General features: G+C 47.0%; 1 protein-coding gene across 3 annotated transcripts in view; it reads left to right on the plus strand.

The window, feature by feature from the left end:
* NMUR1 (neuromedin U receptor 1) overlaps positions 1 to 14,705 on the plus strand; it is a 51,358-nt gene that overhangs the window by 17,701 nt on the left and 18,952 nt on the right. For 2 of the 3 annotated variants that reach the window (XM_084842103.1, XM_084842102.1), the window contains exon 2: positions 13,539 to 14,454. In XM_084842103.1, coding sequence (XP_084698229.1) covers positions 13,548 to 14,454 — 907 coding nt within the window. In that variant the 5' untranslated portion in view covers positions 13,539 to 13,547. The remainder of the gene's footprint in view (positions 1 to 13,538; positions 14,455 to 14,705) is intronic. The other variant, XM_084842104.1, reaches the window with a different exon arrangement.

Genomic DNA, 14,705 nt, shown 5'->3' on the forward strand with positions numbered 1-14,705 from the left:
TAGGAGAAATTCATAGTTTTACAGGAAAAGCATAGAAAATATCCCTATCATGTAACCCAGTAGCTATAAATTCAAACATTCTGTTAACCTTTATAACAACATAAACACTCAATGGTTAATCACAAACAAAATAAGCGTCACAGTAACTGAAGACAACATTCACTCTCCAAAATCCAATTTATTTATGACCTTGGAAACACTGGCATAACCCAAGTGTCTTTCTGTAGTTGGAGTCAGGTTCTAGAAAGAAGATCCACAGCTTCTGACTCTGAACTCTCATCTGCGCTTGGTGGGCTTCAGACAATGGAAGGTTTGCTTTTCATGAACGGAAACGAGCCACTGAATTCTTTCACAGGTTAGAGGCAAACTGGAGGAGATGTTAGACCAGTGTTCACCTATCCCATTGCTTTCAGTGGACAGTCTCCAATGTTAGACCTACACAGAATAGACCCATTGAAATGAATGGGATTTCAGCTAGCCCCTGCTTTTGCGCATGCCCCTCCCCCTTCTAAAAGGTTGTCATGACTCTCCTAAGGCTTAGTTGCTGGCAGGAAGAATTTTACACTTAAAATCTGCTGATATGTTTGGGTTTTTTGCCCCACCCCATTTGCCTCTGGCCCCGCCCTCTTTGGCTTTTGGCCCAGCCCACCAGTGGAATCCAGTCCTCTGGCTGAAAGAGTTTTGCAACCCTGTGTTAAGAAAAACATTGCCCCTAATGGAGGAAACAGCAGTTTGGGGGAGCTGATTTATGTTAAGGAAAACAGCACGAGGGGAAAAAGTTAAACAGACCAGCAGCACTGACTGCTTCAAATTCATAGCCTTCCATGGCTGCTTTTAAGTTTGCTGGGAGAACTAGATGCAGATTTCCCACGGAACATGCAGTCAGTTTGGTCCTAGGAGTGTTGCTTTCTTAACAACCTGGTCAAAGACTGTAGCCCCGTGATAATCGCAAAGGGCACAATCCTGTGCATGTTGAGACAGAAATAACACCCACAACTCCCAGCATGCCCGAGCCATAGGGGGCTGGGGCATGCTGGGAGTTGTGGGCCTTATTTCTGTCTCAACATGCACAGGGTTGCACCCGAAGGATGCTAGCTTTGAATCTTGGATCTAACGTGAGATTTGCAGCGGTGTGAACTGGCTGCAATAACCGTATTTTAAAATTGCTTTTCAGAGTGTTTCACTGGTCAAAGAAGAAGGGGGGGAAATGGCACAAAAGAACTTTTTCCTTCTCCTGCCCCCTCCCCATTTCCAATAAGACCTTGGAAAATGGAAACGCATGCCCCTCCAACCTCCACGCCCCGCCCCCCGTACTTTCCCAGGACTTCCCATCTCTCTCTGTTTCTGAGCTCAACCGTAAGATGTTCAGAGAGTGGATAGAGCATCAAGCCAACGGCGTTGCAGTTCAGGCTTCTCCAATCTGGCACCCTCCAGATGTGCTGGACTACAACCCCAATATCCAGCATGGCCAATGCCCAGCATGGCCAATGGCTGTGGATGATGGGGGCTGTAATCCAGGACATCTGGAGGCCCCAGGTTGGGAGAGGCTGTGTGACAGACCTCACAGAGGCTTGAATAGTGATTTAGGCTGTCAGTGAATGCACGGCGCGCCTACCGGGGAGTTCGCCCCATGGATTATAGTTGGACCTCTTCCCAAGCAATCGTGCATAGGATTGCGCCCTTGTGCTTGGTTCCCATGATTGGGGAGCATAGGGGGCAGTGAAGGAGGAACAGGGATTGTTTTAATGGCAGAGATTGGGAAGGACTGAGGCCACCAAGAAGACGACAACGACACTAATCAAGAAGAATGAACAAGCATCTGTCAAAGGACTTGAGGTATACACTGACTTAATTAATTGATTGATGGATGTGTGATTAAGCAATTACTGGGTTAAAGGAAAATGCAAAATGGAGCTCTCATTGATCACAGCCAGCTGCTCAGAATTGCTCCTTCTGCTCTCGCCATGTACTGGCCTGCTGTCCCTTTGCCTAGTAGTCCCAGGGCCTCCACTGCAACATAATTCTTTACTTTAAAGTTGAACTTTAGCCAGAAATGAGTCACGGTACTGATTACAGCCCCAGTCTTCAACCCTATTAGATTTGTGAACATAAGAACATCAGAAGCGCACTGCTGGATCAGACCCAGCCTCCATCTAGTCCAGCATTTTGTTCACACAGTGGCCAGCCAGCTCCCCATGGGAAACCCACAAGCAGGTCATCTCCTCCCCATGTTCACCAGCAACTGGTGTATATAGGCTCACTTCCTCTGGTACTGGAGGTAGCACATAGTCATCAAGACCAGTAGCCACTGATAGGCTTATCCTCCAGAAATTTGTCTAACCCCCTTTTAAAGCCATCCGAATTGCTGGCCATCACTACATCCTGTGGTAGCGAATCCCATAGTTAGACCATGTGCTGTGTGAAAAAGGACCTATATCTGTCCTAAATCTCCTACCAATCAGCTTCATGGGATGAAGCCAGTGAACATAAGAAGAGCCCTGCTGGATCAGACCAAGGGTCCATCTAGAAGATGGACTGTTGGCAAGGGACAGGTTGCACCTCACAAAGGCTGGGAAGAATGTGTTTGGCCACAGCATGAAGAACTTTATCAAGAGGGCTTTAAACTGAATCCTACGGGGAAGGGAGACATAAAGATGGGGGTAACAATGGACAAAGCCTCATGCACCACAATGGAGAGAACAGTTCTAATAGCGCCCGATAATAGTCTTTACAAACATGTAGGAAGAAAGCCAGACATGAAGCACATGGTCTTCGATCTCTATATACTAATTCCCAGAGTATGGGAAACAAACAGAACAAACTTGAACTCTTGATACAGGAGGGAAATTATGACTTGATAGGTGCAACTGAGACTTGGTGGGATGACTCCCATGATTGGAATACAGCAATTGAAGGATATAACTTGTTCAAAAAGAACAGGAGGAACAGAAAGGGAGGTGGGGTTGCACTATATGTGAAAAATACATATTTCTGCACAGAAATACAGCAGGAGGAGCTTGGTAGCCCCACTGAGAGCATCTGGGTTAAAATAAATGGAGCAAAGAATAAAAGGAACCTGGTCTTCAGAGTCTACTACCGGCCACCCAATCAAGGAGAAGACGAGGATGAAACTTTTGAAAAGCAAACTGCCAATGTTTCAAGGAAGTATGACGTAGTAGTAATGGGAGACTTCAATTTCCCCGATATTTGTTGGGAGACAAATTCTGCAAAACATGGCCCGTCCAAGATGGGTGCAAAGTGATAACAGATGACAAAGAAAAGGCAGAGATGCTCAATTCCTACTTTGGCCTAATCTTTTCCCAAAAGAGGGTCTATGAACCTGGCAAAGGTGAAGCACAGGCTGAAGGGGCAGGATTGCAGCTTGAGATTGATAGGCATATGGTCAAGAAACACCTAATGACTTTGAATGAGTTCAAATCTCCAAGGCCAGATGAACTGCATCCTAGAATAATAAAGGAACTGGCAGAAGAACTCTCAGAACCGCTGTCTATTCTCTTTGGGAAATCATGGAGGATGGGGGAAGTGCCAGATGACTGGAGGAGGGCTAATGTTGTCCCTATCTTCAAAAAGGGTAAAAAGGAGGAACCTGGGAACTACAGACCAGTCAGTCTGACATCAATCCCTGGGAAAATTCTGGAGCAGATGATAAAGCAATCCATCTGTAAGCACCTTGAAAACAATGCAGTGATTACTCGAAGCCAACATGGATTTGTCCAGAACAAATCCTGCAGATGAATCTGATCACATTTTTGGATCAAATAACCTCCCTGGTAGACTGTGGAAATGCTGTGGACATAATATACCTCGACTTCAGCAAAGGTTTTGACAAAGTGCCTCATGATATCTTGATGAGCAAACTAGCTTAAAGTGGGCTAGATGAAACGATCTGGTGGATCCACAGTTTGCTACAGAATTGGACTCAAAGAGTGCTTCTCAATGGGATCTTCTCGAACTGGGGAGAGGTAACGAGTGGGGTACCACAGGGCTCAGTCCTGGGCCCAGTGCTCTTCAACATTGTTATTAATGACTTGGAGGAGGAGGTGCAGGGAATGCTGATCAGATTTGCAGATGAGACAAAATTGGGTGGGATAGCGAATACCCTGGAAGACAGAAACAAAATTCAAAGGGATCTTCGTAGGCTAGAGTGCTGGGCAGAAAACAACAGAATGAAATTTAATAGGGATAAAGGCCAAGTTCTGCACCTAGGAAAAAGAAACCAAAGGCACAGTTACAAGATGGGCGATATGTGGCTGAACAACACTACAAGCGAGAAGGATCTTCAGATTGTTGTAGATCACAAGCTGAATATGAGCCAACAGTGTGATGTGGCTGCAAAAAAGGCAAATGCTCTTTTGGGCTGCATTAATAGAAGCATAGCTTCCAAATCCCAGGAACTACTAGTTCCCCTCTACTCAGCACTGGTTAGGCCTCATCTGGAGTACTGTGTCCAGTTCTGGGCACCACACTTTAAGAAGGATGCAGAAAAGCTGGAGAAGGTTCAAAGGAGGACAACAAGGATGATCAGGGGACTGGAAACAAAGCCCTATGAAGAGAGACTGAAAGAACTGGGCATGTTTAGCCTTGAGAAGAGAAGACTGAGGGGAGATAGGATCGTGCTCTTCAAGGACTTGAAAGGTTGTCACAGACAGGAAGGCCAGGATCTCTTCTTGATCATCCCAGAATGCAGGACATGGAATAATGGGCTCAAGTTCCAGGAAGCCAGATTCCGGCTGAACATCAGGAAAAACGTCCTGACTGTTCGGGCAAGATAACAATGGAACCAACTACCTAGGGAGGTGGTGGGTTCTCCCACACTGGAGGCATTCAAGACGAGGCTGGACAGCCATCTGTCAGGGATGCTCTGACTTGGATTCCTGCATTGAGCAGGGGGTTGGACTCGATGGTCAATGTAGGCCCCTTCCAACCCTACTATTCTACGATTCCATGATTCTATGATTCTATGAATTGGATGCAACATTCTTCTGGAACTTACCAGATCTCTGATTCTATCACTGACTGAGTCAGTTGCTGTGATCAGTAGCCAGAACATCACTGGTCATGGGAACCACTTTTGAACAGGTCCATCTAAAACTGGTGCCGCAAAGTCATGCAAGACTGCAGGAACCCATCTGTGAACTGGAAATCGCAAGTTTGTGTCACAGGGAAGCAAACCGTCTCTTCTTTTGCTTATTGTGGGAACTGACAACCCCTGTTGGGGTGACGCACAGCATAGGAGGCCAAGGGGCCTCTTTGACAGAGGACAGTCCTCTATTGGAAGGGCTGCCAGAAGACAGTCCTCTATTTTGAAGGCATCTTCTATTTTGAAGGGCTGTCCAATCCAAGCCTAGTTCAAAGATAAAGAACCATCAGAAGGGACAGCTGGGCCTTGAAGTTGCCCATCAAAAGCACCCAGACAGCAGACTGAGCAAAGCAGGCACGCAGGTCACCTGGCCACAGTCTTCCACAGTATGGACAGCTGTACTGTATTTCTATATAAATTATAATAATTTAATATTTAAATTATAATATTATTTCTAAATTGTCATCTATATGTAGAAATGAACGTCTGCAGAGTTTGTGTCTAAACCCTGCACTCTTTTGCCCCCTGCTGTTTTTGGCGATTTGTAAATGGTCACCCTAGCTGTGCAGCCCAACCTGCTGGGCCGGCCCTGTCATGAGGCAGAGTGAGGCAGCTGCCTCAGGCGGCAGATGCTGGCAGGTCTTGAAGGAGAAAGGTGTGGGCCACAGAGCCTGTAGTGGGGGATGCTGACCCATCTCTAGTGTTGAAGAAGGATTCAACCGCCTGTCCAATCGGTACATGGAATAGGAGGGGCAGCAAGATGCTGAACCAATGCATGTTTACTCAGAGGAAAGTCCCACCGTGTTCAGTGAAGCTTACTCCCAGTAAGCGTGCTTAGAACTGGAGGTTTTGACTGCAGTCCTATGGTCACGTAACCTGTGAGCAAGACCCACTGAACTCAAGGAAGCTTACTTATGAGTAGAGTCTTTGGCTGGACAGGGGGAGCAATCCTCGTAAAAGGAAAGCTGACAGAGACCAGATGTAATGTTTTTAGCCTCACTAAGACAGAAATCCCCTTCATGGATTTCATCCCCTTCATGGATCACTGCCTTGTTGTGGCGGGCTTGCATAACTCAGTGAAGCCATAAGCTATGCCGTGCAGGGCCACCCAAGACGGACAGGTCATGGCAGAGAGTTCTGACAAAATGTCCACTGGAGAAGGAAATGGCAACCCACTCCAGTATTCTTGCCAAGAAAACCCCATGGAACGTATCACAAGGCTAAAAGAGATGATGCCGGAAGATGAGCCCCTCAGGTCGGAAGGTGTCCAATATACTACTGGGGAAAAGCAGAGGGAATTTCCCAGTAGCGCCAGAAAGAGTGAAGCGGCTGGGCCAAAGCCGAAAGGGCACTCAGCTGTGGATGTGTCTGGTGGTGAAAAGAAAATCCAATGCTGTAAAGAACAATATTGTTTAGGAACCTGGAATGTCAGATCAATGAATCAAGGTAAGCTGGAGGTGGTCAAACATGAGATGGCAAGATTGAACATCGACATCTTGGGAATCAGTGAACTCAAATGGACAGGCATGGGCGAATTTAATTCAGGTGACCATCATATCTACTATTGTGGGCAAGAATCCCTTAGAAGAAATGGAGTAGCACTCATAGTCAACAAAAGGGTGGGAAAAGCAGTACTGGGGTACAATCTGAAAAATGATAGAATGATCTCAGTACGAATCCAAGGCAAACCATTCAACATCACAGTAATTCAAGTCTATGCCCCAACCACTGATGCCGAAGAAGCTGAGGTTGATCGGTTCTATGAAGACCTACAACACCTTCTAGAACTAACACCAAAAAAAGATGTTCTGTTCATCATAGGGGATTGGAATGCTAAAGTAGGAAGTCAAGAAATCACCGGGATAACAGGCAGGCATGGCCTTGGTGTACAAAATGAAGCAGGACAAAAGCTAATAGAGTTTTGCCAAGAGAACATGCTGATCATAGCAAACACTCTTTTCCAACAGCACAAGAGGCGACTCTACACATGGACATCACCAGATGGTCAATATCGAAATCAGATTGATTATGTCCTTTGCAGCCAAAGATGGAGAAGCTCTATACAGTCAGTCAAAACAAGACCTGGAGCTGACTGTGGCTCAGATCATGAGCTTCTTCTTGCAAAATTTCGGGTTCAATTGAAGAACGTAGGGAAAACCACGAAACCATTCAGGTATGACCTCAATCATATCCCTTATGAATATACAGTGGAGGTGAGGAATAGATTTCAGGGATTAGACCTGATAGACAGAGTGCCTGAGGAACTATGGACGGAGGTCCGTAACATTGTTCAGGAGGCAGCAACGAAATCCATCCCAAAGAAAAAGCAATGCAAGAAAGCCAAGTGGCTGTCTGATGAGGCTTTACAAGTAGCTGAGGAAAGAAGGGAAGCGAAAAGCAAGGGAGGAAGGGGAAGATATATCCAACTGAATGCAGAGTTCCAGAGAATAGCAAGGAGAGACAAGAAGGCCTTCTTAAATGAACAATGCAAAGAAATGGAGGAAAACAGCAGAATGGGAAAGACTAGAGATCTCTTCAAGAAAATCGGAGATCTCAAGGGAACGTTTTGTGCAAAGACAGGCATGATAAAGGACAAAGAAGGCAGGGACCTAACAGATGCAGATGAGATTAAGAAGAGGTGGAAAGAATACACAGAAGAACTATACAGGAAAGATCTTAATGTCCCTGATAGCCATGATAATGCGGTCACTGAACTTGAGCTGGACATCCTCGAGAGTGAAGTCAAGTGGGCCTTAGCAAGCATTACTAACAACAAAGCTAGTGGAGATGACAGTATTCCAGCTGAGCTATTTAAAATCCTAAAAGATGATGCTGTTAAGGTGCTGCATTCAATATGCCAACAAATTTGGAACACTCAGCAATGGCTGCAAGACTGGAAAAGGTCAGTTTACATTCCAATTCCAAAGAAGGGCAACGCCAAAGAGTGTTCAAACTACCGCACAATTGCGCTCATTTCACATGCCAGCAAGGTGATGCTCAAAATCCTACAAGCTAGGCTTCAGCAGTATGCGAACCAAGAACTACTGGAAGTACAAGCTGGGTTTCGAAGAGGCAGAAGAACTAGAGATCAAATCGCCAACATTCGCTGCATCATGGAGAAAGCAAGAGAATTCCAGAAAAACGTCTATTTCTGCTTCATTGACTACGCTAAAGCCTTTGATTGTGTGGATCACAACAAACTGTGGCAAATTCTTAAAGTGATGGGAGTACCAGACCACCTTACCTGTCTCCTGAGAAACCTGTACGAGGGTCAAGAAGCAACAGTAAGAACCAGACATGGAACAACCGATTGGTTCAAAATTGGGAAAGGAGTACGACAAGGATGCATATTGTCACCCTGCTTATTTAACTTATATGCAGAGTACTTCATGAGAAATGCCAGGTTGGATGAATCAGAGGTCGGAATTAAGATTGCTGGGAGAATTATCAACAAACTCCGATATGCAGACAATACCACCCTAATGGCAGAAAGCGAAGAGGATCTCAAGAGCCTCTTGTTGAGGGTGAAAGAGGAGAGTGCAAAAGCTGGTTTGAAACTCAACATTAAAAAAACGAAGATCATGGCATCTGGCCCTATCACTTCCTGGCATATAGAAGGGGAAGAAATGGAAGCAGTGACAGATTTTACTTTCTTGGGCTCCAAGATCACCGCAGACGGTGACTGTAGCCATGAAATTAAAAGACGCTTGCTCCTTGGGAGGAAAGCTATGGCAAACCTAGACAGCATAGTAAGAAGCAGAGACATCACCTTGCCGACAAAGGTCCGTCTAATCAAAGCTATGGTTTTCCCAGTAGTAATGTATGGCTGTGAGAGCTGGACTATAAGGAAGGCTGAGCGCCGAAGAATCGATGCTTTCAAACTGTGGTGCTGGAGAAGACTCTTACGAGTCCCCTGGACTGCAAGGAGGTCAAATCAGTCAATCCTAAAGGAAATCAACCCTGACTGCTCATTGGAAGGACAGATACTAAAGCTGAAGCTGAAATATTTTGGACACCTAATGCGAAGAGAAAACTCTCTGGAAAAGACCCTGATGCTGGGAAAGACTGAAGGCAAAAGGAGAAGGGGACAGCAGAGGATGAGATGACTAGATAGCATCACTGATGCAATGAATATGAACTTGAGCACGCTCCGGGAGAGAGCGCAGGACAGGAAGGCCTGGCGTGCTATGGTCCATGGGGTCACGAAGAGTCGGACACGACTGAACGACTGAACAACAACAAGACAGAAATAAAGAAGAGGAAAAAACACACAACCGCATCCCCTTTTCTTCATCTGATTTGGGGCTTCTGCTGTTAATAATCCAGAGCCACCAGATGGTCTGCAAATTCTGCCCAAATCAACAGCAAAATTGGAAAGAGCTATTTCCCCCCAGTACAAGTCCACACGGCAATTTTGGCCTTGCATAATAACTTAGTTTTATTTCTAAAGATGAATTTCTGAAATTGTGCTGAGGCTTCCTTACCTAACCGTCTGGGCTGTAAAAATCCCCCCACCTGCTCAATATTAACTGCAACTACAGCCAGCTTTTGCCATCTCTAAATCTGAGAGCAGGACTGTCTTCTACGTGCCTTTCATTTCAGCGCAATGAAATGTCTGTGCACCTCGAAAGCTTGCATACTTTGCCACCGTTTTAATGAAGACTATTTGTCTGATATAACCTGCTTGTGTATATCTTCCCAGGTCAAGTAAAATGCCGTACATTAGAAATGCAAGTAGATGAAACGGCTTGGCCGGCTCAGGCGCCCCCCCCCCCCCAACAGCCTGCCTGCTCCCACACCACATTCCTGCTGCCCTAACTGAGTGCATATCCAATTTTAATGCTACAGTTAAAAATCAAGCATGCAATATGTGTTACTGCATTTATAATTTGGAAACATACACCAGGTCAAACCATTGTCCATCTAGGCCAGAATTGGCTTCTGCTGTGGTTCCCAATGTGGTGCCTGTGGGCACCGCTGTGTCCCCACGGACAACTCCGTTGGCGCCTGCCACAGTCCCAACCCCTCTTGACTTCTTTGTTTACATTTATTTAAAAATGCTGCTTTTCCTCACTGGGAGGGCTGGCATGCTACAAATCAAAGGCCTCCAGCGCCATCTTTCTTTCCCAGCATGTCTTTGGACCCCATGTAGGCCCCAGAGGTACCCTTAGAAAATAAAAAAGGTGCGTGGCCTTCATTTTGAAGCATGCTCGGCCGCTCAGAAAAGAATGGGAAATTGGGGGTGGTAGGGAGCATCTTGGGGGCTAAAGGTGGCAGGAGGAATGAAGGGGGTGTTTTGCCAATGCAGAGTGCATGTCTGTTGCCTGGGTTTTTGTGTGTGTGGTGTGTGTTCTCTGTTGTTGTTGCTTGCTTGTTTTGGTGGGGGTAGGGCTGGTGTGGGATGTATTTTTCTTGGGTGCATGTGTGTGTGTTTCTTTGAGCATCACCACGTTGCCTTCTGTGAAATGGGTATTTTGTTGTGCCTTATGAGGGCAAATACATGAATTGGCATTTCAGGCTCGGCCCCACCTCTGCCGCGTGCTCAGTTTCTTGGCCAAGTCACTTGCCTCTGACGTTTGCCTTCTGTGAAATGGGTGTTGGATAAATGTGTTTCCAAGGAGTGGTTTTGTGCTTAGGAGCTCAGACCCCCACCTCTGCCTCGTACTTGGGTTTTGGAGTACGTTCTTTTTCTTTTTGCCTCAACACTTTGCCTTCTGGGAATTGGGTGTTTTGTGACCAGCTATGCCCAACACAGCAGCCATCTTGTGAATGGGCAAGCTCCCCTCCATAGAAGCCATTTTGTGAGAGCACCCATGACATACTCTCAAAATTCCAAATGTGCCCACTGGACCAAAGAGTTGGGGACCCCTGGTCTACCTTGGCTGGCAGTAACTCTTCAGTGTCTCAGGCAGAGAAGGGTCTTTGCTAGCTGATCCTTTTAGCAAGATGCCAGGGATTGAACCTGGGACCTTCTACATGCCAAGCAGCTGCTCTGTCCTTAACAGTATAGTCTCTCCTCATAACACAGTAGTTTTCAATCTGAGTGCCAGGCTGCCTGGGGTAATTTCTTAATGGTTCTGAGTGGATAATGTAATTATATAGTTTTGTCATTAGGTGGCGCTGGACCCAGTTGTATCTAGGCAGAGTTAGGAGTTAACACCACTGTTTTGTTCTCATTGGAGACAGGCAAGAAAACTCTTGTCTAGCTTCCTGACTGGGGTGCCCTCTTCCATGAGAAAGTACAGAAAAGGGTAACTAAAATGAAGGGGTTGGAGCATCTCCCCTATTAGAAAAGGTTACAACAGCTGGGATTGTTTAGCGTCGAAAAAAGGAGGGTAAGAGGAGACATGATGGAGGTGTACAAAATTATGCATGGTGTGGAGAATGTGGATAGGGAGACGTTTTTTTCCCTCTCTCAAGATACTAGAACCCAGTGGGGTCATCCCATGAAGCTGATTGGTGGGAAATTCAGGACAGAAAAAAGGACGTCCTTCTTCACACAGCGCATAGCTAAACTGTGGAATTCTCTACCACAGAATGTAGTGATGATGGCCACCAATTTGGATGGCTTTAAAAGGGGGTTGGACAAATTCCTGGAGGAAAAGGCCATCCATGGCTACTATTCCTGATGGCTATGTGCTGCCTCCAGTACCAGAGGCAGTGAGCCTGTGTACAGCAGTTGCTGGGGAACATGGGTGGGATGTTGCTGTTATGCTCATGTCCTGCCTATGGGTTCCTACTTAAGTATTTAGTTAGTTATAAAATTAGTTCTGAGTCACCTTTCGTGGCAGAAAGGGCCTCCAAGGTGACTTATAATTTAAAGCTTTAAAACAGTTTAAAGCTTTAAAATGTTTAAAATAACACAGTAAACTAAGCAAAGACAAAAAATGATCTTTAAAAAACAGAGCAAAGCAAATACATTTAAAGTCACACAAAAGCCCCGAAGAACAAAAGTGTTTTAATAGCCCAGTCTAACCTCCTTAGGGAGAGGGTTCTACGATCAGAGCACCACCACAGAGAAGGCTCTGTCCCATGTTCCCATTAAACCATAGATTCTCGGTGGTGGGACATACAGCCGGGCCTCCATCGCAGATCGTAAACTGTGGGCAGGTTAATACAGGGGGAAGCAGACTTTCAGATATACTGGCTCCAAACAATTTAGGGGTTTATCGGTAAGGACCTGCACCTTCCACTGTCAGTGTAGACAGTGCCGAGCTAGACAGATCAATGGTCTGGGTCAGTATACTCTAAAGCAGCTTCCTATATTCCTACACCCTTGAGGTAAAGGGGAGTCACAGTGCAAACGGATGTACATAATTTGAGCAAGGAGCCTGATGTGGATGTCTACCCGCTGCGTTTTGTCTCAGTGTAAATCTTCTAAGGTCGAGCTAAGGCAGAAGTTGTACAGTGTGTTTACAGCAGAAATCAGCTGCACCCAGTTCCAAATGGCTGGAAACCAATGACGTCACCAACCCACCTCTCAATGTTCTAAAAATCAATTCCATTTTTAAGAAAGAAAAGAAGAGGAAGAAATATCAATTGTATTCAATTGATGTACATGTGGTATTTTAAAAATAGAAAAGGCAGCGTGCTGGAGCTTGGGGGTGGGCAGGGGTGGGGCAGTAAGAAGCCAGTGTGAGATGTACTGTGAAGACGGGGCGTAGCCACCGTCTTAAATATAAGAATATTTAATTCTTATTATTTGCTAAAATGTCATCAACTTAAAACAATAAAACCTCAACCCAGTTTAAAAACACACACATTAAAAATGGCAAAACATTCAAACAACTATATAACTTAAAAGGCTATATTAAAAGACATGGCCCTTCACACCCGTTCTGAAAGCTGGGGCAGTGGGGGCCAATAAGTGTAGTTCTTGAGGGAGTGCATTCCACATTCGGGAAGCAACGCAGGAGAAAGCCCTTTCACCACGCCCCACAAATGGGCTTCTGCAGGTAATGGTGTCCTCGTGAGGGCCTCTCCTGCAGATCTTAACAACCAGACAGGTTCGTAACGAGATGGGCAGTCCCTTAGATAGCCAGCTTCTCAGCCGCTTAGGGCGTTATAGGCTAAAACCAAGAGCCTGAACTGAGCCCAAAAAGCAATTGGCAACCAGTGCCGGTGTTTCAGAACAGGCATAATATGGTCCCAGTACTGTATACTGGTTAGCAGGCTTGCTTCTGCATTTTGTACCAGCTGAAGCTTCCAGACACTCTTCAAGGGTAGCCCCACATACAGTGCATTGCAGTAGTCTAGACACATTCAAGGCATGGGAGAAAGACATGCAATGGTCCTGATCACAATCTGTGTTGGCATCCTGAGAGGCCCCGGAGCACATCCATGGCAAGCAGCGGCAAGTCCCCCAGACGGCTCCCCAGGCTGGCCTGTGCTGTGCTGTCACTCACATGGTTCGCTGACTGTTCTTCCCTCATTCCAGCCGCAGGCCATGTATTCTTCAGCCAACTGTTCCAACTGGGAATTAAAACTGGCCACCTTGGAACTGCTCGAGAAGCTGGCCTACGAGGATCTATGCAACGGCAGCAGCCGGGAGGGGAGGCCGAGCTACTTCGACCCCGAGGTCTTCAACATGACCGCAGCGCAGCTCCGCATGAAGTATTTGGGGCCCCGCCGGTCAAGCTTCTTTGTCCCCATCTGCTCAACGTACCTCCTGATCTTTGCAGTCGGAGCCGTCGGCAACGCCCTGACCTGCCTGGTCATCGCCCGGCACCGCTTTATGCGGACTCCCACCAACTACTACCTGTTCAGCTTGGCAGTCTCGGACCTGCTGGTGCTCCTCTTGGGCATGCCCTTAGAGATCTACGAGATGTGGAGCAACTACCCGTTCCTCCTGGGCGCCGGCGGCTGCTGCTTCAAGACGCTGCTCTTCGAGGCGGTCTGCTTCGCCTCCATCCTAAACGTGACGGCACTCAGCGTGGAGCGGTACATCGCGGTGGTCCACCCGCTCAAGGCGAAGTACGTGGTGACCAAGAACCACGCCAAGAGGGTCATCGTCACCGTCTGGCTCTTGTCGGTCGTCTGCTCCATCCCCAACGCCAGCCTGCACGGCATCCAGACCCTCTACGTGCCGGGCTGGGGCGTGGTCCCCGACTCGGCCACCTGCACGCTGGTGAAGTCGCGCTTGATGTACAACCTCATCATTCAGGTCACGACCATCGTCTTCTTCTTCGTGCCCATGGCCATCATCAGCATCCTGTACCTCCTCATTGGCCTGCAGCTGCGGAAGGAGAAGATGCTGGAGGCTCTCGAGGCCAAGTCAGGGAGGAACTGCGATTACCACAACCATCGCCTCCAGCAGAAGAAGGTCCGGAGGAGGCAGGTGACTAATATGCTATGTAAGTGGAGGGCAAGGAGCCCGAGAAGGGTGGGGTCGTAGAGCTGGGCACATGAGGGCTTTCTAAAGCATGGCTGGCCAGTAGGTAGATCCCTAAGTGTTCTCGACTTCAACTCCCAGAAGCCCCTTCCAGCATGGCCAATGGTCAGGAATGCTGGGAGTTGAAGTCCAAAACTTCTGGGGATCCACTTTCTGCTCACCCCATTCTAAAGGATAGAAATGTGGCTGGGGTCTCTGACATGGTGCCTGTGG

The sequence above is a fragment of the Heloderma suspectum genome, chromosome 3 (genome assembly GCF_057233095.1).
Source record: "Heloderma suspectum isolate Gila_16-S chromosome 3, 16-S_ref, whole genome shotgun sequence".
Taxonomy (NCBI): domain Eukaryota; kingdom Metazoa; phylum Chordata; class Lepidosauria; order Squamata; family Helodermatidae; genus Heloderma; species Heloderma suspectum.